At 53.7% G+C, this 25,940-nt stretch overlaps 2 protein-coding genes across 2 annotated transcripts; both read left to right on the forward strand.

The window, feature by feature from the left end:
• The first annotated feature begins 13,933 nt into the window (after positions 1–13,933).
• Positions 13,934–14,635, forward strand: BHLHA9 (basic helix-loop-helix family member a9). The gene has a single exon (XM_041000873.1). The coding sequence runs from the start codon at positions 13,934–13,936 to the stop codon at positions 14,633–14,635; it is 702 nt and encodes a 233-aa protein (XP_040856807.1).
• A 4,088-nt stretch (positions 14,636–18,723) lies between these two features.
• On the forward strand, positions 18,724–25,559 carry TRARG1 (trafficking regulator of GLUT4 (SLC2A4) 1). The gene is made up of 3 exons (XM_041000874.1): positions 18,724–19,113; positions 24,768–24,900; positions 25,516–25,559. The coding sequence occupies exons 1-3, from the start codon at positions 18,724–18,726 to the stop codon at positions 25,557–25,559; spliced, it is 567 nt and encodes a 188-aa protein (XP_040856808.1).
• Positions 25,560–25,940: the final 381 nt, after the last annotated feature.

Consider the following 25,940-nt stretch of genomic DNA (forward strand, 5'->3'; position numbering starts at 1 on the left):
GAGAGCACCGCAACCGGACCCGGAGCACCTCAGCCGGACCCGGGAGAGCACCGCAGCTGGACCCGGAGCACCTCAGCCGGACCCGGAGCACCTCAGCTGGACCCAGAGCACCTCAGCCGGACCCAGAGCACCTCAGCCGGACCCGGGAGAGCACCTCAGCCGAACCCAGAGCACCGCAACTGGACCCGGGAGAGCACCTCAGCCGGACCCGGAGCGCCTCATCCGGACCCGGGAGAGCCCCTCAGCCGGACCCAGAGCACCTCAGCTGGACCCGGGAGAGCACCTCAGCCAGACCCGGGAGAGCACCGCAGCCGGACCCGGAGAGCACCGCAGCTGGACGCAGAGCACCTCAGCCAGACCCGGGAGAGCGCCTCATCCGGACCCGGAGAGCGCTGGAGTTCCACGTCCTGAACAGCAGAGGGCGCGAGGCCCCGCTCGCCCTGGCCGCCTTTCCACACCCCGCATTTCTCAGTCCCCAGATCCCCAACTTGTGATGTAGAAAGCTCTTTTCGGGGCGAGAACCCCGTGCAAGCAGCCCACAGCAACACCGTGGGCGAGAGCCGCTTTCTGACTTACCTCCCCCGTGAGGCGTCTCTCTCAGAGACAAGCTGGCTGAGGTGACCAGGCGGTGGCCATGACCGCCTCCGGCTGCAGCCGGGGGTCCAGGGCTGTGGCCGGTGGTCTCCACGACCCCTCTGCGGCAGTCGTTAGACCCCTCCGTCTTACAGGCGGGTGAACAGAGTCTTGCAGAGGGAAAGGAAACTACCCAGAGGGCGTCATGGGGAGAAGGGCCCAGGCCTGTGAGCCACGCTGCGTCTCCAATTTGGTTTCGGACCCTGAACAAACACTCCACAAGCACGCGTGTGGAAACACCTGTGCGGGATGTGCTGGCGAGGGAGAGGCCCCTGGGTCCCTAAGAAGTCTGGAAATGACGACCTTCCGTTTCCATTCTTGTTGCATCGTCCACCGGAGAACACTAGCAAGCGAGGGAATGAAACAGCCTGCGTGGCTTTGTTCAAACGCATTATTTCCCAACCACCCTCTGCTGGGCCCTTTTCCCTTAGACTGAGCAAACAAAGGAGATTTTCGTTGTGATTCCTGGTTTTGGAGGCTCACACTCTAAGCTCAGGCTGGTGCCATGTCTTCAGTGGCCTGGTGAGGCGGGAGGCTCGTGCTAGCACAGCGCATGCGCAGAGGAAAGCCCGCCTGACGCGCCAGGCAGAGGAGACTGCGAGTGGCCTGGGCTGGTCACCCCTCTGATGACCGCGGACCCTCTCCGGGGAGAGCCACCAGCCTTGGACACGCCCCCAATGACCAGGACCTGCCTCCCCCTACACACACACCTGCTGGAAGCTATAATGGGGGTTAAATGTCCATCTGATTCACACTGCCAACTCAGGAAGTTAAACATTTGGAATGTCAGCTGGCGCTGGTAGCTTCCTCTTCGTCATTCTGGGGCCCAGCAGTTACGCTGGAAGTCACCTCAACTGACTTGCTGAAGAGGCCATGAGGACAGGCGCCCATATGGCCAGAGAGGCCTGTCTGGGTTCTGAGCCCCCAGATAAGTCACAGCAACGAGCTTCACAGACATCACAGGGGCAGAAGTGCTGCCTAATTAGGAGAAGTAATACATTGGCAAAGAAAGTCGCTAAGTAGATCCATAAGTCATGTGTTTGAGTGGAGACAAAGCAGCCGGGCTTACAGAGGTAAGGGTGTTTGTCAGAAGACCAAGGAGGGAAGGGGACACTGAAGCTGGGCATCATCAAGCCCCACCATGTGGCTTCTGCTTTCCTTGTGGACAGAGAAGGTGGGTGAGTTCTAAGAGTTAAGGGCTGGCCCAGCACTGTGGCTTAACAGCTAAAGTCCTCACCTTGAACACACCAGGATCCCATACGGGTGTCAGTTCAAATCCCGCTTCCCATCCAGCTCCCTGCTTGTGGCATGGGAAAGCAGTTAAGGATGGCCCAAAGCCTTGGGACCCTGCAACCATGTGGGAGACCTGGAGGAAGTTCCTGGCTCCTGGCTTTGAATTGGCACAGCTCCAGCCATTGCAGTCACTTGATTCTTTACACACCTCATTTTAACAACACACTATAAACTCCACCCCTACACATATCCATTTTACTCCCCACACCCCCACCCACCCCCCATACACAAAGCACACCCCAACCCCCCCAAACTCGCGCCATTACCCTATCTTTATTCTTCCACTACATTCATATAATTCACACCATATACATTTTCCTATCCCCCATTCTCCCTCCCCCCTAATCACATTACCTTAATATTTTCATCTATTTCTAATATTTTTACCCTCACTCGCGCGTCTTATACCTCCCCCCTTATTAACCTAAATATCTTTTCCAATCTTGTTAAAATACAAATTCAACTAACCACCACCCCCTCCCTCTACATTCTTAACATCTCACCCCTATGATACATGTCAAAATCCCTAAACTTAACACTATTCCAGTCCACACCAAACACCACTTTTAAATCTATCATGAAGTCCCCGCAAATGTAATTGTGTGTGTCTGTTTTTTGTTTAAAGATTGATTTATTTGAAACAGTTACAGATGGGCCCGGCGCGGTGGCGCAAGAGGTTAAAGGTCCTCGCCTTGCACGCCCGGGATCCCATATGGGCGCCGGTTCTAATCCCGGCAGCCCTGCTTCCCACCCAGCTCCCTGCCTGTGGCCCGGGAAAGCAGTTGAGGACGGCCCAAAGCTTTGGGACCCTGCACCCGCGTGGGAGACCCGGAAGAGGCTCCTGGCTTCGGATCGGCATAGTATTGGCCCGTTGCGCTCACTTGGGGAGTGAATCATCGGACGGAAGATCTTCCTCTCTGTATATCCGCCTTTCCAATAAAAAAAATAATAATAAAAATAAATCTTTAAAAAAAAAAAAGAAAAGAAACAGTTAGAGAGGAGGGAGAGATAGAAAGATCTTCCATCTGCTGGTTCACTCCCCAGTAGGGCACAATGGCCAGGATTGTGCCAGGTTGAAGCCAGAAGTTTCTTCCAAGTCTCCCACATGGGTAGCAGGGTCCCATGGACTTAAGCCATCCTCCCCTGTTCTCCTAGGCAGCTGCTGGAAGCAGGACAGCTGGGGTCCAAACCAGCATTCTGAGAAGGAATGCCTCTGTTGCAAGTGGCACTTAACCCACTGGACCACAGTGATGGCTCTGTTTTTGTGTTTTGGTCACTGCCATCCACTGCAACAGCCCCTGGAATGTAGCAGCCGCTCCACACCCTCAAAATACAAATGAATGGAATGGGGGTTTGGGTCAGAGCCACACATGCGAAGTTGGCCCAAGTTCAGGATCCTGGAATAAGATACTCTCTTTCATCAGCTGTGAAATCCCACCACAAACACTCACAAAAGCATACTCGTGGTCCTGGTGCCGGGTGCAGGAGTAGCCTAAAGTGCAACCCCTACCTCATCTATCCCACACCACCCTGTGAGAGGGATTTTGTCATTCCGGTTTATCTCCAAACCATGAAAACAGGCTCAGAGAGGTTGAGTAACTTGCCTTAAGGTGTCTCAGCTGGTCAGAGGTGGAGTAGCCCAGATAGGACCCCAAGTCTAGCACAAAATCCCCAGAAATGTCCTGGTGACCCTGAAGGGAGGACCACAGCTGTGCCTCCCAGTGCCAAGGGAGCTGGGGTGCTGCTGGGGGGGGAGGCCCAGCCCTTCTCAGGAACTGCCAGACCCCTATCTCCTTCCAGCCTGGCAGACAGCTGTGTCTCAGCACAGCAGGAGTGGCCAGCAGCCATTGACCCAGGCGACAGAGGAGACCTGGTTACACCTGCTGGGGTGGCCTGGGGTGCAGACAGAGCCCTGGGCTCAGTGTCTGCTTCAGAGTTGCTCCATGAGTAAACCCAGCTCTGTTCCTGCAAGCTTTCTTCCCCACCTGCACTGCGAAAAACCTGACCACCTGAGATAGTGGGGGTCCCATTCCACTCCTGTGAAATGGACCTAGCAATGCTCTGGTGAAAGGGTATTCCCTTATACTTGATCTTAGCCAAAGGCTCAGTGGAGCGCTCCTATAGTCCCAGCTACTCCGGAGGCTGAGGCTGGAGGATCGCTTGAGTCCAGGAGTTCGGGGCTGTAGTGCGCTATGCTGATCAAGTGTCTGCACTAAGTTCGGCATCAATATGGTGACCTCCCGGGAGCGGGAGATCACCAGGTTGCCTAAGGAGGGGTGAACCAGCCCAGATCAGAAATGGAGCAGGTCAAAACTCCTGTGCTGATCAGGAAGGATATCCCCCTAAAGTGCCTCCCCATAGGACTAAACAAGGCCTCTGCAGGGCCCTGGGAAGCACCTGAAGCTGGGGGTCCACGAGGCCACCCTGCAGGTGCAGGTTCTTTTGCAAGTAACTCCTGTGTTTCTCACCTTGGGGCACTGTGCTGTGAGCATCTCCTCAGCTCATAAATCTCATTCACACAGAAGATCGTAAATCAGAAGGCTGGCACAGGGACCCCCTAGCTCCCAGGGCCTTCCTGCCCCTCTGAGAGGGTGGGGGTGCAGGAAGCCCCTGGGACAGGTGGGTGGGACTGCTCCAGACCCGCCCACGGTGGCTGCTTAATTACAGGTCCTAGGGCCTGATTTATGGCAGTAAGGGGAGCTGGGTTGGGCATGTCCTTGGGGAGCTGGGAGAGGCTGGGGGTGGAGAGTAGGGAAGTAGAAGCCCCCAAATACTCAGGACCGAGATGAAATGACAAACAGAATAATAGTAAATTGTAATGTGCTTAACAAATACAGGAAATATAAACCTAACAATGACAGCAACTAATGTTGACAGAGAATGTGCCCAGCTGTACTAATGCCTTCATGAATTCACTTATCAAACATTTACTGAATACCTATGCAGGGCCAGCGATCTTATTATATTGTCCCTGGAACTTCCGCCCAAACAGCTCTGCAAGCAGGTAGTTAGAATTCCCACTGTACAGATAAAACAAGAAATGCTGGGCTCAGCGCAGTAGCCTAGTGACTAAAGTCCTCACCTAGCACATGCTGGGATCCCATGTGGGTACTGGTTCTAATCCCAGCTACTCCACTTCCCTTCCAGCTCCCTGCCTATGGCCTAGGAAAGCAGACTTGGAAGAAGCTGATAGCTCCTGGCTTCAGATCAGCTTAGCTCTGGTCGTGCAACCACTTGAGGAGTGACCAGTGGACGTAAGATCTTTCTTTCTGTATCTCTTCCTCTCTGTATATCTGCCTTTCTAATAAAAATAATAAATAAATATTGTTTAAAAATGCTCAAATGGTTAAAGCTGGAAGAGGCTCCTGCTGCCACCCAGTCCTCCAAGCTAAACCTCATGGTCTTCATCATCCTGCCTCTTGGCTCTCGCTCTCCGCTAGGGAGCTGAGCGCCTTTCCAAGGGCATTGGCCCGGCTGCACCTCTGTTCTCCCCACAGGGTTAAGAGCACCATCGTGCCTTCCTCACCAGGTGGCAGGAGGATTCAAATGTACAAGGACTTTAGGAAAATGCTTATCTGTAAAGTCCTGGGTGGAAGTGTCTTAGATAAAGTCCCAAGTCTTTGGTGGTTTTCCATGAAAAGTTCATTAATTTTGTGAGTAATCACACATGGCAGGTGTACTGGCCAGGCAGTGTTCCTGGCTGGCTCTGCTCTAGGAAGGATGAAGGGCCCAGACTTTTCTGTCTCCTTCTGGCCCTACTGTCTGCAGCTTGTGGCTCCTGATGGCTGCCCCCCCAGAGGTTGGTAGGCAGGAGGAGGGAGTGTGGAGGCTGCCCGTGGGAAGCCTCCCAGGACACATCACTGTCCCACTGTAGGGAAGGCTGGGGAATGGTGTGACTGCTGCATTCATGAGCTCTTGCAGTTTACCAATGACCTCAACATCTAGAGGTTTAAGGCAATAATTAGTCCACGGTTTCTGTGTCAAGATCTTAGGAGTGAGGCCAGCTCCATGGTTCAATAGGTTAGTCCCACTTTTTTTTTTTTTTTAAGATTCCTTTCTCCCTTCCCCCTTAACTCTTCCTTTCAAGTTAATAAAATAACTTAAAAAAGATTTTATGAGAGGCTTACCTGGGTGGTTCCCTTTCCATTTTGAGTGCGATGGAGTATGCGTGGGACTTCAGCAGCCCTTTTGCCATCATAAGAAAGGAAGGGATCACTGGAGAATCGTCACAAAACTCAGCAAGATCACTACAATCCCCATGGAAATGTAAGGGGCCAAGAACACACAAGACGATTCTGAAAAGCAACAAGCAGATAGAGGTGTCACCCAGCCTATCAAACTAGACACAGACACAGCAGGAGGTGACATGGCAGAGATGTGGCAATCTAAGTCACAGGTGACAGGCAGAACTATTCACCAAATGGGAGCTGGGGAAAAAAATGTGCTTGGGTTTCCTTGACTTCTCAATGAAAGCAATAACAATAACAACAACATTGACATACAAAATCTCAGGAAATTGCTTCTGGTTTATTTTGAGCTATCCCCACACCAGCCCTACAAGGTAGGTACTAATATTTATTATTCCCATCTGACAGATGAGAGAACTGAGTCTTAAGAGGGCAGAGATAAGGGTTTTTTTTTTTTTAAGATTTATTTATTTTTATTTAAAAGGGCAGATTCACAGAGAGAAGGAGAGACAGAAAAATCTTCCATCCACTGGTTCATTCCCCAAACGGTCACAGCGGTTGGAGCTGAGCCGATATAAAGCCAGGCGCCAGGAACTTCTACTAGGTCTCCTAGCCGGGTACAGGGTCTCAAGGTCTTGGGCCATCCTCTAGAGTTTTCCCAGGCCATAACAGGGAGTTGAATGGGAAGTGGAGCAGCCGGGACACAAAGTAGCACTTGCAGGTGGAGGATTAGTTGGTTGAGCCAGGGCACAGGCCCCAAAAGATAACTTCTTAACCTGCAGGCAGGAGCCTGGCTTCTTTGCACCCCACAGCAGAGCCCTTCGATACACACTCTTGGCCTGCAGTGTCTCCAGCCAGAGCAGGCTGCCTCTCCCAGGTGGCTGAGTGCTCCACACGGAATTTGTGCTTGCTTCACACACGACAGACACCAGGCAGATAGAAGGGCCATCAGACCCCAGGCAAAAGCACCAAGACCTCTTGGTCATTCCTTTAATGAGAAGCCACTCACAGGTTGGCAGTGGGTGGAGGCGAAGAGGACATGAGTGGACGTGGGCGGGTGGAGGACGTCTTGGGTTAGCTGGATGACTTACAGCTGCAGTGGCCAGGCTGGCTGGGCAGGGGGCAGCATGGCAAGACTGGAAGTAAGTCCCAATTCCTAAGAGTTGATAGGCTCCAGGCCCGGTGCTGGCAACTCACCGTGCTGTTTCCCTTAACCAGCACAGGTCGGATGAAATGGTACTACCACATATCTCTATTTTACGGTGGGGAGGAGGACTGAGACTTAAAAAGGATGAGCAAGCTACCCAAGGCTACACAGCTAGCAATTGATGGACTGATTCCAAAATCCAAGCAGCCACTGCTGGAGAATGTTATGGGCCTGGCAGGTGAGTGCAGGTGACACCAGGAAACACTCTCAGGTTCTTAGACCAAGAAGTAACAACATCCACTGAGGGCCTGACTGAGGGCTGTTGCTCTGTGGGCTTGGAGTGAGAAGAGGTGAGACAGATGTGTGCCTAAGCTTGGAAGAAAAGCATCCTGGGATGCTGAGCAAGTTTGCCAGGTTTGCATAACAGTACACTGTGAAATGCCTGCATGTGCCAGGTGCTGGGTGCCCCAGGATGGTGTCAGTCTCTCGCCCACCTCCCCAGGAGATGGTAAGCAAGGTCCACAGAGATGAGCCACTACCTTTATACCTGAAGCCAGTCAGTGGCAGGTGCAGGGGGCTGGTCCGGGCAGAAAAGAAAAGGAAGAAAAAGGTTACTGACTTGATTCTGTATTGTCAGGATTCCTGTTTGTCAACAAAACTCAACTTTGATCACTTAAGGAGAAGAGGGAATTAGAGGGCAGCTGAGGTCACCCACAAATCAATGGAAAGAAAGGCTGGGGAATTCGGCCAGGGAAACTCAGAGGAATTACAGGAAACTGAGTGGCTACAAGACAGCTTGGCCTGCAGCCACCACTGTGTCTGCCCCCTGCCAACACTGAAGGCCACTGGCCCTGGTACCAGCAGAGCCACATCTCTACTGCTAGACACACCTGCTCCAGATTCAAGTCAAGGAGCCAAGTACTGGGCTCCATTTAGTATTCCACCTGCCAGGAATCTCTGCTGACCACAGCCCCACGCTGGAGGCACTCCACTGCCCCCCAGGCAGAAAGACAGATCCAATGGCACATAGTAGGAGTGGCCTCGTGGCACAGCAAGTTAAGCCTCTGCCTGTGACACTGGTATCCCATATGAGTACCAATTTGAGTCCTGGCTGTTTCACTTTCAATCTAGCTCTCTGCTAATGCTCTTGGGAAAGCAGTGGAAGATGGCACAAATGCTTGGGTCCCCTGCACCTACATGGGAGACCCGGATGAAGTTCCATATTCCTGGCATCAGCCTGGTCTAGCTCTGACTGTTTTGGTCATTTGGGGAGTAAACCAGTGGATCAAAGAGCTCTCTCTCACACTCTCTCTGTCACTCTGCCTTTCAAATAGAATAAGTCTTCACAAAATGTGATGTGGACCAGCATGAGGGCTCAACAGGTTTATCCTCTACCTTACATTGCTGGCATCCCCTGGGGGCACTGGTTCTAGTCCCAGCTGCTCTATATCCAGTTCAGCTCCATGTTTATGGCCTGGGAGGACAGTGGAGGATGGTGCTAGTCCTCGGGTCCCTGAACTCATGTGAGCTCCTGGCTTCATATCAGCTCAGCTCTGGCTGTTTGGTCATTTGGGAAGTGAGCCAGTGGATGGAAGAGTTCTGTTTCTTTCTGTAAGTCTGCCTTTCAAATAAAAATAAATCAATCTTTTTTTTTTTTAAGTCACATAGTAAAGAACAATTACAAAACATGCTTAGCACAAGCTCTGAGTACCCCAGGGTTCTGGAAAGAATAACCTTCAAGTCACCTGCTTTCTTTACAGTGTCCACACTGGGATGCTCATTCATAAAGCCTGTCACCAGGGGTGGCCTAGAGGACCCAGAACTCAAATCTGGAAGGAGGATTTGGAGGCAGCACAACCGTCTTGGACATCTGCTACATGCAGTGACACCCTCATGTTCCCGCTCTATTTTCTGGACTGGTGTTGACTCTGCCCCTCCACCAAGCCCTAGCCATCTATATCACTCAGGTCCTGCCTCCCACCTGGGCCCTGGCCACATACCAAGACTTGGGCTCAGATCCGTTCTTCATACTGCTCAAAGGCATTGCCATTGCAATTCAAACTGGAGTCTGGTACTTCTCAATTTCATGGTCATGTACTACTCAGGCACTTGAATGGATGGAACAAGCTTAGAGGGGTAATGCTTAAGGTGCCCAGCCTTTTCCCTCTATCCCTGGTTGCACATTCCAAGGTTGGGCAAAGTCAATTTCTTCTTTTTGCATTGTTCTACAGGGGTGTGTACTTTTTGGCCTTGGCTCATGCTGTTCCCTGTCTTCAGGGCCTTTCTACTCTGGCAGACTCCTATGCTAACCTTGGAAGGTTCAGGGATAATCTTTCTGTGGGATGTACCCTGGTCCACCCCCAGAAAGGTTCCTTCTTTCTCCTGCGTTCCTTCTAAAATTCACACATCCTTTTACTTGAGTTAAAATGACCGTCTTGACTGTCTTCGCCAGGTGGTCACCTCCTTGGGCAGGAACCACGTCAGTTCTGCTCACCAAAGCATTTGTACCATCTCACCCAAGACCTGGGAAAATACCACATACTCAACAAAGATGCCACTTAATGGACTAGAAAAGGCTGACTGAGCTCCCAGGGATGAAAGAGAACAGAGCTTACCTTTCTGTCTTTTCTGCTGCCTTTCACAAAATAACTAATCATTTTTAAAAATGGGCCAGTGTTGTGGTGCAGTAGGTGAAGTCACCACTTGTGATGCTATCATCCCACAGGAACACCAGTTTGAGTCACAGCTGCTCCAGTTCCCATTCAGTTCTCTGCTAATGTGTCTGAGAAAACAGCATAAGATGGTCCAAGTACCTGGGCCCCTTGTACCCAAGTAGGCAATTCAGAAGAAGCTCCAGGCTCCTGGCTCCTGTGTGGCCAAACCTTGGTTCTTGTGGCCACTTTGGGAGTAAACCAGTGCATGACATATTCTCCCTCTGAATTTCAAATATATATATATATATATATATATTCATTTATATATATATATTTATATATATATAAAGCCAGGCAGGAAAGCCTCCTTTAAAAAAAATAGATGAGACTGGGTTTTTTCAATTACCTACGTGAAAGGCAGAGGAAGAGAAGGGCACATCTCCCTTTCCTTTGCTGGTTCACTCCCCAATGCCTGCAGCACTGGTCAAGGTTAGAAGTCAGGAGCAGGAACTCTATCTGGGTCACCCTACACAGGTTACAGAGACTCAAGTACTTGAGCCATCAGCTGCCCATTAGCAGGTGGCCATCAGCAAGATGCTGTATCTGAAGGGGAAGCGAGACTGTCTCAGGCGGCCCCTCCATAAGGGATGCCAGCACATGGCTAATAGCGAATTTGGCAGTTCACCCACTTCCCTGGCAGCGTATGTTTATCTGTTTTATCTGTTACTTGCTCTCTCGCAGGAAAGGGACATCCCCGAGGCAAGGATTCTGTTGCTGAAGCTCTCTGAACCAGTGACCGGCAGATCCTACCAGTTCGCTGAATGAATATGAGAAGGGGTGGAGACAGAAACCGAGCCCGGACCTGCCGAGTGCGAGGCGTCTCGGCTAAGGAGGAAAGCCAGAGCGCTCGGGCCAGCCGCGGGCTTGCTCTTCGAGGTGGGACACCTTAGGGCAGGGACACCGGAACTTGCGGAGGAAGAGCAGGAATTTCTGACATCCAGGCTCAGGCGTGGTAATAGGCACCTTCGCAGCCGCCGGCGGAACCGCCCGGCTCTAAATCACCGCCACCGCCCCTGCGCGCCCGGCGCGCCCGCAGCAGCTGCGCTCCCGGGCGAGGGAGGAACCCGCCGCCGCAGGTGCCCCAGGTGCCGCGGAAACGCCTGCCTCGCTCGCCTTTGAAGTCGGGTTGCGCCGGCCGGAGCGCTTTCCCTCGGAGCCCCGGTGATTTGTTCCGGGAGTGTGGCATGGAAATTATGAATCTGGGTTCATGTATGTATTCTGCGCATAGTAGGAGCAGATCTATAAATGCATGACCCCCTGGAGATAGGAGATGGAAGGGGCGGTCCCCAGTACCACCCTGAGTAACTGGATGGGAGGTGGTTGTGCTGCTAGTATGGGGATTCATGTGAGGGGTGCCAGTGAAAGAATGTGTGGTTCCATCTCATTTTGCTTCCACATTTTGTTTCTTCTTCTTCCTCCTCCTCGTTTTTCTTCTCTCTCTAAATTCCTGATTCCTTTTGAGCCTCACACGTGTCCTCTTTCCTTCTACCCAAAACACAGCTCACATGCAACAAGGAAGTAGGAACTAAAATGATAGGACACATGGCCTTATGTGTTTATCCCTGAAAAGTAGTGTTTTGTATGCAAACTCAAATGGAATTATGGCTGAGCTGGCCCCTAGACACACCAGAGACTTCAAAACGCTCCTAAACAAATGGAATTAACAAAAAACTTGCAGGCCACCTGCACCACCAGCAACCTGCTTACACAGGCCACTGTTGGAGTTAGGGCTGCTGTGGTCCAGGAGAGCAGCAGAGGATGGCCTAAGTGCTTGGACCACTGTACCATGTGGGAGACCCAGAAGAAGCTCCTGGCTTCACTCTGGCCCAGTTGTAGCGGTTGTGATCATTTGGGGACTGAACCAATGGACTGAAGATCTTTCTCGTCTCTGTCTCTCTTCCTGCTCTGTAACTCTGCCTTTCAATTAAAGCTTAATATATATTATATATTATTAAATATGATTTTATATATATATATAAAATCTTGCAGTTTGGGGCTGGGTTTAGTCTAGTGGCTAAGAGTTAGGGTTAAGATGCCTGGCTGCAGCTTCGAACTCCAAATCTTGCCAACGCAGACCCTGGGGCAGATGTGATGGCTCCATCGGGGCTCCTGACAGCCTGTGGGAGAACAGGACCGAGCTGGCAGGCACTGTGACGTGGTGGACTAAGCCACTGTTTGGGATGTCAGAGTCCTGGCTACTTGGCTTCTGGTCCAACAGCTGATGGCCTACACACATATGTTCCTGCCCACCCCCCATCTTCATGTAGAAGACCCGGGTGGAGTTCCTGGCCTCTGACCAGGCCTAGCTATTGTGGAAGTGTTTAAAAAATCGATGGTCATGGGAGAATCAAAATGGCAGAATAGGGTTCTTCTGAAATGCAAGGGAAACAGGCTGAATTCTCTTCCAGAGCCTTCCTGCAATGCTCTAAGGAACTGGAGAAAAAAAAACAATTGGAAGACAGGCATAATGCCACGTTCAAAACCAGGACTGGAAGCTAATGATGTTGCATAAAACAGCCCTAGTGCTCCTTTTGTTGTTTTTAATCTTTGTTGCCTGACAATCTTACAAAAAGATGTAATATTTTTGCTGAATACATTTTTAATTAATCCTATTATCAAGAGAACAATAACAGAATACCAGCTGTCTCGTTTAAGAAATGAGTGTTGGGCCTGGTGTGGTGGCCTAGTGGCGAAACTCCTTGCCTTACATGAGCCAGAATTCCATGTGGGTGCCGATTCGTGTCCTAATGATCTTGCTTCCCATCCAGCTCCCTGCTTGTGGCCCGGGGAAAGTGGTCGAGGACGGCTCAAAGCCTTGGGATCCTGCACCTGTGTGGGAGACCCAGAAAGGGCTCTGGTCTCCTGGCTTTGGATCGGCTCAGCTCCAGCTGTTGTGGCCGCTTCGGGAGTGAATCATCAGGCAGATGAACTTCCTCTCTGTATATCTGACTTTCCAATAAAAATAAGTAAATCTTAGGGGGGAAAAAAGATAGATGGTCACACAAGCACACTCTGTTCCCCAGTGCCCTGTTCTTTTCCTCTGCAGAGAATTCCACCTGTGTGTTGTTTTGATAAGAGGGATGTATGCACTGTGTATCCATCCTGGCCGCTGTCACAGCAAATAGTGGCATTAGGCTAGTGACTGAGACACAGGTGGACACAGGGCCCTGTAGGTGGCTGTCATCCCACTGGAAGCCCTTCTCTCCCATTCAGCACTGTTATCCTTTTCCTGAGACGAATGTGTGGATCCCTGGTGGGCATGGTGGTGGTGGGGCTGTTCACCGAGTTCACAGTGTTGCGTAAGGAACCGAGATTGCCCAAGAGTCTGGGACACTAAAGGACACTAAAACACACTTCCTCCCATGTTGCTTACAGAACAGAGCCAAAGAGAGGGAGCCAAAGTCATGGCCAATCCAAACCCAGACTCCCTCTGGTAGCTGAAAAGGCCCCAAGTTCCAGGCCAGCCTTTCCTGGAGCACCCTGCCGGCCCCATCTGCTCCCCCTTCAGGTGTCAGGCCAGGAGGCTCAGGTTTGTCCTCACTGGCAGTTCTGGGACTGGACAGAACGACCACGGTTCTTCAGACACATTCGACCCACCATTCAGACCCCTTCGCAGCCCGCCAGCCATTCGAACACTCTGCAGGGGCTTCAGAGTTAGGCACCTCAAGTTGCCTGTGGGTGGTTGCAGCAGCTAGGGGCGCGGTCCCCGCATGCCAAGAATCTGCAGGCTTCCTGCCTTCCTCCCGGTTCCTCCCTCACCAACCTACCTGGGGGCAGGTAATAAAGCAGGCACAGGGAGATGGATGGATGCAGAGGGCGGGGAGCCACGTGAGGCCATAAAGCCTTGCCGGAGAGGGCCCGTCCGGGCAGTGTCCAGCCTGCAGGAGCCACCGCCGTGCAGAGGCTGGCCCGCGGGCCTCTCAAGCCCCAGCCGGAGCAGCAGGACCAGGGACAAGGCTATGCTCCGAGGTGCGCCAGGACTAGGCCTCAGGGGCCTGAAAGGGGCTGAGAGCCCTGCGGAAGTCTCCGGGGGCGCTTACTCGGAGACCCGAAGGGATTTCGGGGTGCTGAGGGAGAATGGCGCCCCCCACGGGCTGGGCGAAGCCGAGGAGACTGCGGGCAGAAAGCGAGCGCGTCCGGCGCGGTCCAAGGCGCGGCGCATGGCAGCCAACGTGCGGGAGCGCAAGCGCATCCTGGACTACAACGAGGCCTTCAACGCGCTGCGCCGTGCACTGCGCCACGACCTGGGCGGCAAGAGGCTCTCCAAGATCGCCACGCTGCGCAGGGCCATCCACCGTATCGCTGCGCTCTCGCTCGTCCTGCGAGCCAGCCCTATTCCCCGCTGGCCCTGCGACCACGGCGAATGCCACGGTCAGGCTTCGCGAGCCAGGGACGCGGGTGTCGGCTCTCCGCCGCCCACCTCGCCGCCCGCAGGGCTCGGCCTGGTTCGCTGGGATGCCGCCGGCCCTTTCATGCCGACCGCACCGCGCTACGTCTCGAGCATCCCGCAAACTCACCCGGGAAAGCCCCGGACTGTGGTCGAGGCGCCCGACCTGCCCCAGACCTTCGGGGCAAGCTGGCGCCGGAACCCAGGGGCTCCCTCTGCGGGACCGCTTCCCTGGATGCGAGCGGACCCGGGACTGGACTACCAGCCCTCCTGACCCTGGTGAAGCACACCCGCTGGCCTACGAAACCATAAAACTGCCCTGGAAGGAGTCAAACGGAACAGGCTGGAACCTGAAAGAGAAGAACCCTGGATCCTGGGGGCGGTGGCCCCAGGAAGGAAGCAGGCCCTGTGTGGCTCTTGTGCGTGGACTGGGCAAACTCTCTCTGCATAGTGGTCTGTGCATGGGTCTGTCTTGCAGCTGTTGGGACTAGGGCACGAGCGGGTGGGCATCTGGGGGGCTTAGATGGCAGCGTTTGGGGTCCCCTCCCCCTGCTTGTGCTGCTCTCTTGGGTCTGACTCGGCAGAGGCCGCTGGGAGCATCCAAATAAAAGGCAGAACTCTGGCCTCTGTTGACTATCAGGTTCCGTGAGTGGGCGGGACCCAGCAGCCCCACGGGACAAGAAAGCCTGAGTGCACACCACCCCACCCCCCGCCACTCCTGCAATGTTGAGCAGGGTGGTACCTGAATAGGGTAGAGAGCAGGGGTGGATGGGGATGGAGACTCTGATGGGCAGCCTCTGGGGACGGGAGCTGAGGGCATGGTCAAGGATTGGGGCTAGAATAGAGCTCCCAGGGCAGAGTGGACCAGGGCCCCTGGAGTGAGGAGGGGAAATTCGTGAGGAGGAGGATGAGCAAAGAGAGGGGTCTCAACCAGAAGCTGCCGGGCTCCCAGACCCTGAGAATTCTGGAGCCCAGAGTTCTGCCCTGCAGCTCTGACGTGCTGGTGCCTGACCTGGCTCAGGATGAGGGGACCACATATCAGGTGATGCTTGCCGGGTCAGGGACCCATGGTGGGTTTTGGCTGGGATGTGGCTGGGAGGGTCCCGTTGGAAATTGGTTGCTGCTGCAGCCTTTGTACGCCAGTGACAGACCAGCCTGGACAGGGCCTCAGCCTTGGCTCAGCTCTGGTTATTTATTCCCTAGAAACATAAAGTGATCTGTATCCTGCTTTTCAGAATTCCAGGATCAAACGATAGCCAGGTTCCGGCCCAGGCCTCTTCCCAGCCCAGTGCCAGGGAGATGTGGAGGCCTGGGTTGCAGCAGGTATGTAAATTCAGCAAGGGGACATACCGCAACACTGGAGTGACCCTGGGCAATCCACCTAGGTTCTTAGGCTGTCATCCATAGGATGGAATGAGTATGTACTCACATGAGAGGCTGTTGTGCGGACAAAAGGAGTTAATACACTTAAACTATTTAGGACACAGTGGGCACTTGCTGAATGGACACTCTGAATACAGCTGTTTCTTGATTTTCCTTGGGGTCACTTTTTGGTAAACCCTTTGCTCAGTTGAAAATGTCAGATGCTTAAAATGCATTCAGTGGGTATAACCTGCTAAACAGCAGAGCTCAGTAACAGAGCTCAGTGGGGAGCTGGGAGCTTCCCCCTCAGCTGGGAACCGTGGCTCATGCCACGTGAGAGGTTGTTCTGACTGCATGTAGTTGGCCTGGGGGAAAAAAAAAACAGATTCAAAATTCAGGGTCTTGTTTCTCCCAAACATGGGGTATTTCTGCACCGTTGTGAAGTTAGGAAATTCAGGGTTGGTGCTGTGGCATGGTAGGTAAAGCCGCAATGCCAGTGTCCCATGTTGGCACCGGTTTGAGTCCAAGATGCTCACCTCTGATACAGCTCCTTGCTGGTGCATCGACCCTATGTGGGCCACACCCACCTTTTAGGACAACTAAACCTCACGGGCCTGCCTGCCTGACCTGGCTGGGAACTCTGGAGCCAACTAGAAGCGTAGCTGCTTCTCCCTCCTTTTCCACTAGGTGGCAGTGCAAACGTGCATTCTCCAATCCCAACCTATACAGGCAACCTCCCACAAATAACTCTTGGGACTTCGTGGATTTTTCTTTTTAGTTCCATGATTCCACGAACTGTACCCTTGTAGGATGAGTCATGTATTCACTTTTAAGTTTTCTGCTGCTACTTTTTATAAGTAAACAAATGACATTAATTTAAAAAAATTGTTTTTAGCACAGGAGGGCCAAAAACATCATCCTTTCAAGATGCAACCAGTATAAAAGTGGGAACGAGTTTCAGCTTTCTGTCCTTGAAGCTGTCCACCTGCGTGTGTCGGCGCATCTCACCTGGGCTGCCCACACTTCATGTGGCTGAGGGTGCAGACCTGGCCTGTGCACCCGTTGGCCTGTGTAGCCCCGGGGAGTTCTGGGGACAGACATGGAATTCTCTGCAACTTACAGTCTGGGAGGCTCTTGGGGAGTCAGCAGATCTTGTATTGAGAAGCTTCCCTGTTTAAAAAGGCAGTGATGTGTTTGCTGCACCCCGTCATGACCCTGGGATTACAAACTATTTCAGGGGAGGCCCGGCACGGTGGCCTTGCAGCTAAGGTCCTCACCTTGAATGCACCTAAATCCTATATGGGTACCAGTTCTAATCCCTCAAAGCCTTGGGACCCTGCACCCATGTGGAAGACCCAGAATAGTTCCTGGCTCCTGGTTTTGGATCGGCACAGCACCGGCTGCTGTGGTCAGTTGGGGAGTGAATCTACAGATGGAAGATCCTCCTCTCTGCCTCTCCTCCTCTCTGTGTATCTGACTTTGTGATAAAAATAAAAAATAATCTAAAAAAAAAAACTATTTTAGGTGTACACCCTATCCTTTTTAAAAAAAAAAATAATTGCAAAGTCAGACATACAGAGAGAAGGAGAGACAGAGAGGATCTTTCGTTCATTAATTCACTCCCCAAATGGCCGCAACGGCCAGAGCTGCACCGATCTGAAACCAGGAGCCCAAAGTCTCTTCTGGGTTTCCTATGTGGGTGCAGGATCCCAAGGCTTTGAGCCATCCTCCACTGCTTTCCCAGGCCACAGGCAGAGAGCTGGATGGGAAGCAGGATTAGGACTGGCACCCATATGGGATCCTGGCACATGCAAGGCAAGGACTTCAGTCTCTAGGCTATTGCGCTGGGCCCACACCCCATCCTTATTAAACAATGAGAGGGGGAGAAGTGCAGACAAAGAATGAGGTGGCACCAAAAGGGAAGTCAGAGCCAATAAGAGCATAGAGTTGACCAGAGCTGCTGTTCTTCCGAGCTGCACCTGCCCTCCCGCCCTTGGCAAGTGACAGGATAGGAGGGTCTCTAGTGCCTGAAGTTAGCCTGGAACAAATCTTTAAAGGACATGAAAGGGGGTGACACTTCACCATGTCCCTTTCCTCACCCCTTTGGCAAGCTACCTGCAAACTGAGTCCTAGCCCTTATGTTCGGCCCAGACAGGGCCCTCTGGGGATGAGTTCCCCCTCCTCCATCTTTGAGTCAGAGGTCCGGCCATCTCTAGAGGTTGGACTCAGGGTCTGGGTGGGACATGCCAGCCCCGGGGCCCAGCGAGCATTTGTGGGGAGCACAGGTACGCCTTCGTGGACGAGGCACGGCAGCCTCCATGACAGCTGTGGACACTATTCCAGGGGAGACCCAATGGGTTTTTTCCACCCAGAACCCCAGCCCAGAGGGGCAGGACTGGGGGAGTTGCTGTGATGGAAACCAGAGAGCATCCCGAGTGCTTGTGGGCTGAGCTGGGCTTGGGCCGGGCAGGGCAGAATGTGCTGCAGTAGCTCTCTAGGGAGAAGGGAATTGAAAAGGAAGAGCGTCTCCAAGGAGGGCTGAGAGGGAGGGAGGCTGTGCCATGTACACACACTCACACAAACACACAGACACGCACACACAGCGCCCTGCCTTCACTTAAGCCTCAAGGGGCAGAGGCGCTTTTGCCTCTCTGCTTTAATTTCTGCTGCTTCCCCGCCCATCAGTGCCGTCAGCAGTAGTGCTGGCTGGAGAAGTTGGCCTCAAACTTGAACGCTGCTGAAGGCTTCCTGGCTTCCTGGGAACTCCCGCCTGGGCAGCTGCAGGCTGCAGCCTCTGCACTCAACGGGCTGCCAGAAGCCCACCCCAGCTCACTCCGCACCCTGCAGGCCCTGGAGAGCTCCCTCCCCCAGGAGATACACCTGCTGCTGCTCTGAAGTGCCCCTGCTCAGGTCTGGGTTGGGCAATGGTGCGCTGACATTCCTCTGGGAACCCCCTGGTGTGGACCAGGAGCCAGAGCAGCCTGAGGTCCTGGGGACAGCATGGCCAACCCTGTGCAGCCTCAGTTTCCCCTAGTGCAGGGGCAAGGCTCCACCTCCCCCTTGGAGCTGCCGGAGATGGAAAAGCTCCTCACCACTACAGCAGTGGCGGACAAGGACGACAAGGCTCTGCGTCTGTCCAGGTCCCTCTCGGGGGCTCTGGACTTGGAGAACGGCCACAGCCTGCCCTTCAAGGCCATCTCAGAGCGGCACCGGGAGGCCTCCCTGCCCCGCTCCCCTTCGCGGGCCAGCTCTAGGCGGGCGTCCTCCATCGTCACCACCTCCTACGTCCAGGACCAAGAAGCCCCCAAAGATTATCTCATCCTTGCCATCGCCTCCTGCTTCTGCCCAGTCTGGCCCCTCAACCTCATCCCTCTGATCTTTTCTATCATGGTAAGTGCTGGAGTGGGTGGGCAGGACACTATCGTGGATAGTACCCCAGAAGGCACACTGCCTGACATGCCAAGCTGAGATCCGCATGCTAGGCACTCAGGGAGAAGACCCTCTTTCTTTGCTGTCTTCCTGCTTCCCCTTTGGCAAAGAAGTCAAAGGCCCAGAGGGCTCATGTCTGCTCTCCTCTCTGATGCCTGCTGCTAGCTGTCATGGCCTGTCACTTGCCCCTGCTGGGGTCCCAGGAGTTCCCCCAACCAGCACTAAATCCTACAGGGCAGAAAGCCCACTTCGGGTCTGCCTGCCTGCCTGTGAGAGGGTGAGCTTCTCCAAAAGTTGCTCCTTAGGTGCGAGCAGAGGTTGTAGCCAGAAGGGGGTCCCAGGAGATGGGGAGGGGGGCTTCCCAGGCCCCTTGGGCATTCTACCAGCCTCTGGTTTCCAAGGGCTGATAGTAACTCCCCTGCCATGCACTCAGGGCCCCGAGGCTTGGCTCCCTGGGGTGGAGATTCAGGTGAGGAGTTTGCAGGCTGCTTCTGAAGGCATGGAGCTAGGCGGGTGTGTTGGGAGGAGTGCGGCAGGGGCGGGAGTGTATGTTCTTCCCCCAGCTCCTGGCCTTGATGGTTGTACTGATTCCAGTGTCTGTCTTCAAGGCACTTTTTTCCCAGAAGGGGAAGAATTTGTCAGAGGGCCTAGCCAGCCTCGCCAAGCAGGGAATGTGGCTGAGTCTTCCAAGTGAATTGTCCCCAAACCAAACCATCTGGATACAGCCCCTTTCAGAGGATCTCAAGGAAAATGTTGGTGACTAACAAGGAAGAGGAGGGAGACACAGCAAAAGGCTGCATGGCAATGACCTAGGGAATGAGGTTTGCAGTGAGTGAGCATTGACTGCTGGTCCCAGGGTGCCGAGTCATCCACTGCCGAGACCCTAGGGGTGGTGGGTACCCCAGGTGTCACCGGGAAAAGCCCATTCTTCCTCAAACTTCTCTGTCCCCTTGGAAGAGGACCAATGACCAGCTGGGAAAGCCTGCCCCTGCCCCCCAGAAAACCTAGGGCCGAGTGCCAGGGTTTGGGGCACCCAGGCAGCATTCCTGACTCCCCTGGATTTGGCATGGGCTCAGGAGCCAGGGCGTGGCCGGGGCCTTCTGAAGGGCTTTGTGTGCTGTGGGAGGCCCTTGGGGCCAGCTGGGGTGGGAGGGGCAGAGCCAGCCTCCAGGGCACAGTCAGTGGTTCTGGGAGGGGCTGGCCTCTGGGCTCTCTCTTGGGAGAGAATGCACCCAGAGGCCCGGGAGAAAACAGTGTTTAAATCTATCTGAGCGCAGACTGGTAGGAGCCGCTGCCTCTGTGAAGCATCTGAGCTTAAGAGAGCTGGAAGCTCTTCCCCAGCCCAGTTCCACAGTCTTTCTAGGATCCTGAGTGGGCTCTGCTGGGTGCTGGGCTAGGCACAGGGGTGTAGGGGGACTGAACCAGACTGACACCCTTTCCCAGAACAGAAAGTGTAAACAGGTCCTTACACCATATGGCAAGAGGCGCCCATGTCACGTGCAACACAGGGGATTAGTGGCAGCCTTGGGTGACTGACTCATACTCCTCCTCTCAACATTGCCATCTGCAAAATGGGTAGCCCCATCATGTCTGCACTAGAGGAGATTGAGATGAGTCATTCAAAGTACTTAGACACAGTCTACCAAGGTCATGGTCATCAAGTGGCACCTTGAGTCTCCCCAGTGGGCCATGGGGTCACTACAAGTGTTTCTTTTTTTTGTTTTGTTTTGTTTTAGTTTTTATTTTGTTAGATTTTTAATTTACTACAAGTGTTTCTAACCAGCTGTACTGCACTCTGACTCATGTCTAGTGGAAGTGGACAATTCACCGGTCATTTATACACAGATGCCACCCACCCTGTTCCTTCCAATCAGGAGAAATTCTGTCCCTTTTAGCTGCCCTCTCACTCTGACCCCTCCCAACTTCTACACCCCAAATATCTCTGTCTCTACAGGGTATGGAACCGAGAGGAGTGGGGTCAAACTTCCATTCTGGGGGTACACAGCTGGGTGCAGGGGATAGGAGAGGCTGAGCAGATGGGTCTGGTTTTCAGAGAGGGGAGACCCTGCATTAACTACAGGTGAGAGGTGGGAGGCAGGGCCACAGCCAGGGCTAGAGGGGCCTTCTGGACACCCTGTCCGAGTGGCGACTTGAATGGCATGCTCTGAGGGTTGAGTGGTGGAGGGTGCCCAGGCCTGCCTGTTCACGGCCTCTTTCAGCACCATGGCCCTCGCAAGGTGTTTGAGAAGTTGATTTATGGGCCACATGAGTGTAAGCCATGCCACAAGGAGAGGGCGAGGGGCTCACTCCAGAAGTTGAGTCCCCTTCCAGCCAGTCTCCAAGTGGGTGCCTGAAATGGTGATTAAGACCCCGGTGATGATGCTGGGTCCCCTATGGGTGTGTCTGGGCTCCAACACTGGCTCCTGGCTCCAGCTTCCTGCTAATGCTGTCCCTAGGAGGCAGTGAGGACAGCTCAAGTGGCTGGATCCCATGTGAAAGACCTGAATAGAGTTCCTGGCTTCTGCTGGTAGCCTGGCCCAAACCTGGCCATGCCAGATATCTGGGGAAATGAACTAGTGGATGGGCGCTCTGTCTCTGAGATAATCAAAGCAATTAAAGAAACAAGCTTCAGTCATGTTGCAGGAAATAGTCTAGTACAGGGAAATCCCCTGAGCAGGCTTCCAAGCTAGGCCATGCAAGGGTGCTGCAGGATGAACCCTCTAGGGCCTGGGGGACAGAGGGGCTGTTGGCTTCAAGTTCCGGCTGCCCTTGGCCTTCAGGATGGTCAACGGGAAGTGGACAGAAAATAGTGCGCAAAATGGGATTTCAGGAGGCAGGAGGAAAATGAGTGAAGAGGCAGAAGAGAGGAAGAGACAGAAGGAGGAGAGGTGAAAGGCTAGAGAGAGGATGGGCAGCCACTCACAGACCCCTGGCCACTCTGGGAGAGCACGCTAGATGGGTCTGAGTCCCTAAGGAAGAGGACGAATCCCAATCAGGGCACAAGAAGGAGACCCTCCTAGGAACCCTGAGAGGCTTGAGGGCAGAGGCATACAGAGAGATCAGAGAAGAGGCAGTGTCCATGCTGCCTCCAGGACACCGAGGACAAGGAGGGCAAGGTCACTATGGAGGGCATGGTCACTGGCTGAGATACAGGGGACCTGGTGGCAGAAGGGAGGGGAGAGAGGGGACCAGGACTAGGTATGTCAGGGCTGGTTAGCAGCCTACACAGTTGGAGGAAATGATGGTGGAGGAAGGAATTCCTGAGCAGGAGCCAGTGGGGGTGATGCAAGGCAGGTGAGGAAGAGCTGTGGAAATGAATTTCTAAAGGGAAATGTTAGGGGCAGGAAGGAATGGAAGGGCTGTAGAGTGGAGGGTCACCCTCACTGACATTACTGAATGCCTGTCAAGGGTGAGGCTCAGATCCAAACCCTAGTTTCACATCTAGCCTCACATTTAGTCCTGACTAGATGCCATGGGTCTGGGTGCTGTCATCATCTGCATTTCCACGGACTCCTGTCAGTCATTAGGAATCCTGGCACTGGAACCCCAGGCTGGGCCTGGGGTGAGAGCCGATGTCCCTGTCCAGGGCACTGGCTGCTCAGGTCACCGCTCAAGATGCAGACATTCCATACTGCAGTGCCTGGTTCGAGTCCCTGTTACTCTTCCCATGCAGCTTCCTGCTAATACTCATCCAGAGAAGTAGCTGATGGCTCAAGTACCTGGGTCCCAGTCTCCTCCATGGGAGACCTGGGTGGAGTTTCTGGCTGCTGTGGGCATTTTGGGGAATGAACAAATGAATGGATGCTCTCTCTCTCTCTCTCTCTCTCTCTCTCTCTCTCTCTCTGTGTGCCTTAAAAAAAAAAGGTAGGCAGAGAAGGTGACTGAGTAATGGCCATGGGAAGCCAGGGAGGTGTCTCGAGGAGGCTGAGAAGCTGTCAGGTGGCAATCTGGGATGAGGGAATGAGCAGCGTGGGCAGGTAGAACCGTGCACCACTTTCAGAGTAGTCTCGGGACCAGGACGAAGATTGACGAGTCCTGCTTAGGACCCAGAAGAGGTCAGAGGGAGTTGGTTGGACAAGCAAGGAGGAAGCTGTGAGATCCCCCAGTAAAACAAATGGGGCATGTGTAGGTTAGAGCAGGGAAGCTGGAGCTGCAGAAGGGAGTACTGGGGTGTTAGAGCAGTTCAGGAGCTCACCCTGGATGGTGTTTGCCTGTGGTGGAGATAAAGACCAAAAGGGGAGCTTCAGGTAGGAGGCCTTGGGTTCCTGCTGGAGCCCGCAGCCTGCTGGTTGCTGAGCCTGGGGTTGGCAATGCAGATGGAGGAAGCACGGTGCTCCATGGGGGCACAGCCACCAGGAGCCTCCCACGTCCTCCTACCAACAGGGAGGGGGGAAGAGGAGGAAGAGGAAGGACCGAGGAAGGAGGTGAAGTATGGATTTGTGCTTGACATCCACACTGACGCCTCTGACAGGGCCAAGGATGCGCTATCAGTAACCTTACCGAGACTTGCTAGACAGGTTCCCACTCTGCGGCTTCTCCCCGTGCCGATCCAGAGCAGGAAAGAGATTCTACTGGCAGAATACAGCCTCAAAGCTGTAACTCTCGTTGAAGGCCCTCCAGGCGCCAGGCCATGCCCTCTACTCATTGTAGGTCACTGGGAGCTGGCAGTGCTAGATGGACCGCAAACTCACTTTCTGCTTCCCCTCTGTCAACCACATTAAACCCTGGTTCCTAAGGACCTTGAGGCCCAGAGGCAGCTCCCTGCCCACACCCACCTGTCGGCCTGTCATGGTGTGAACCCACCTGCACCCCTCTGCTGGCTAAACCCCCTCCTCTGTGCACACTTTCCTCCCTGGGACTCAGGTTCAGGTCTCAGTCTCTGCCACCCTGAACATGGTGGACCAGTCACCCCCAGCCTTGACTCTCCCCCCATCCCTCCCTCTTAGCTGGGTCCTTTCCTTGCCCATAGTCCGTTGGGAAGAAGCTCAGTTGCAGCTACCCTGTCATCCACAGCAAACTCCTAATAATTGTCCCCACCTGCTTTCTAAAATTCCTCACTGCTCCTTCTGGGCCCACCCCACGCACCCCTGAACCCTCTCACCCAGGACACCCATGTGGCCTCCCTGCATGAGATGACACCACAGGCCACTCCTCCCCCGACACACACACACACACACACACAGTATATTAAAATTATATAAATATATTATGTAAATATATAAATGTATATTAAATCTAAGTATATGTATATAATTAAATCTTTTCATTCTTCTTGCACTGTGTGGAGTTAGCCCAGGGCTTCAGGCCAGGTGACTGGTTGTTTCATTTTCCGAATCTTTGAGACCCGAGACTTCAGCAAGGACTGATGGCTAAGTACAATGATGAGGACAATGGAGATTTATTGATCCCTTATACTGTGCCAGGATCTACTTCCCACTATCCGCAACTAGAGGCCCAGATGATTTCTCTGGAAGGAGCTCTCTCTTCCTCCCTGGGGGGGAGCTGTATTGGGGGCTGCATGTGCTGGAGGCTCAGTCTAGGGGCCCCTGTAGGGTTGCTGAGGCCTGGGGCCCACAGATAGCCGTCCTGAGGGGGCTGCCTTCCTCTCTCCACAGTCTCGAAGCAGCGTGCAGCAGGGGGACCTGGATGGGGCCCGGAGGCTGGGCCGCCTGGCCCGGCTACTCAGCATCACCTTCATCATCATGGGGATCGTCATCATCGTGGTGGCGGTGGTTGTAAACCTTGCAGGTGAGGCCCAGGGCAGGGGTACGGGTTAGAAGGGCAGATTGCTCTGAGTGAACATCTAGGGGTGTGGTCTGCCCCCCAGGGAGGTGAGGGCAGGGTAAGAGCCCCTGTGGGGACCACAGCCCAGTTCCCAACAGTGACCCTCTGAGTGGGCAGGGGTTTCTGGCTTGTCTTCTGCTTGGCCAGCGAACAACGGGAAAGGCTGTGGGAAAAGCACAGGCCAAGACTCCCTGGCCTGCACCGTGCCTGGCTGAGCCTCTGGGCTTACACAGGTGCAGCTGGCAGGAAGAAGGCTCTGCAAGGATTCCTGAGCTTCATCCAGGGCCTCTGTGTAGGAGTAGGGCCCAAGCACTCGGGCTGCCTTTCTGCTGCTTTCCCAGGCACATTAGCAAGGAGCTGAAATAGAGTAGAGCAGCTGGGACATGAACCAGCACCCACGTGAGATGAAAGCATCAGCTCTGGAGCCACTTTCCAAGGTGACTCTGAGCTGCTCCCAAGGTCCAGGCAGCTCTTGAGTTTTGGGGCAATGCAGCCTAGATCTGTCTCCACACACTCACACTGGGAAGCCTCAAGCATCTCTGCCCATTTCCATGACTGTTGTAAGCTTCTCTCCTAAAGGCTTTGTTGCACGAGTGTGGTACAGTGCCAGCAGCTGGGTCTGAGACTGCTGTTTCTGATTCTGGATTCCTGCTAATGTGCACTCAGCAAGGCACCGGGTAATGATTCGTTACTGGATTCCTGTCACCCACGTCAGAGCAGACCTGGATTGAATTTTTGGCCTGAGCACAAAATGGGTGCCAGTTTGAGTCCTGACTGCTCCACTTCTGCTCCACTTCTGTTTTCCCAGCTTGTGGCCTGGGAAAACAGTGAAGGATGGCCCAAGGCTTGGGTCGCTGCACCTGCGTCGAAGACCTGACTGAAGCTCCTGGCTCCTGGCTCCTGGCTTAGAATCAGCTCAGTTCCAGTCATTGTGGTCATCTGGGAAGTAAACCAGCAGATGAAATCCCTCTCTCTTTTCTGTAATTCTGCCTTTCAAATAAAAA

This window comes from Ochotona curzoniae, unplaced genomic scaffold (genome assembly GCF_017591425.1).
Source record: "Ochotona curzoniae isolate NIBS_2020 unplaced genomic scaffold, NIBS_Ocur_1.0 scaffold_2453, whole genome shotgun sequence".
In the NCBI taxonomy this organism is placed as follows: domain Eukaryota; kingdom Metazoa; phylum Chordata; class Mammalia; order Lagomorpha; family Ochotonidae; genus Ochotona; species Ochotona curzoniae.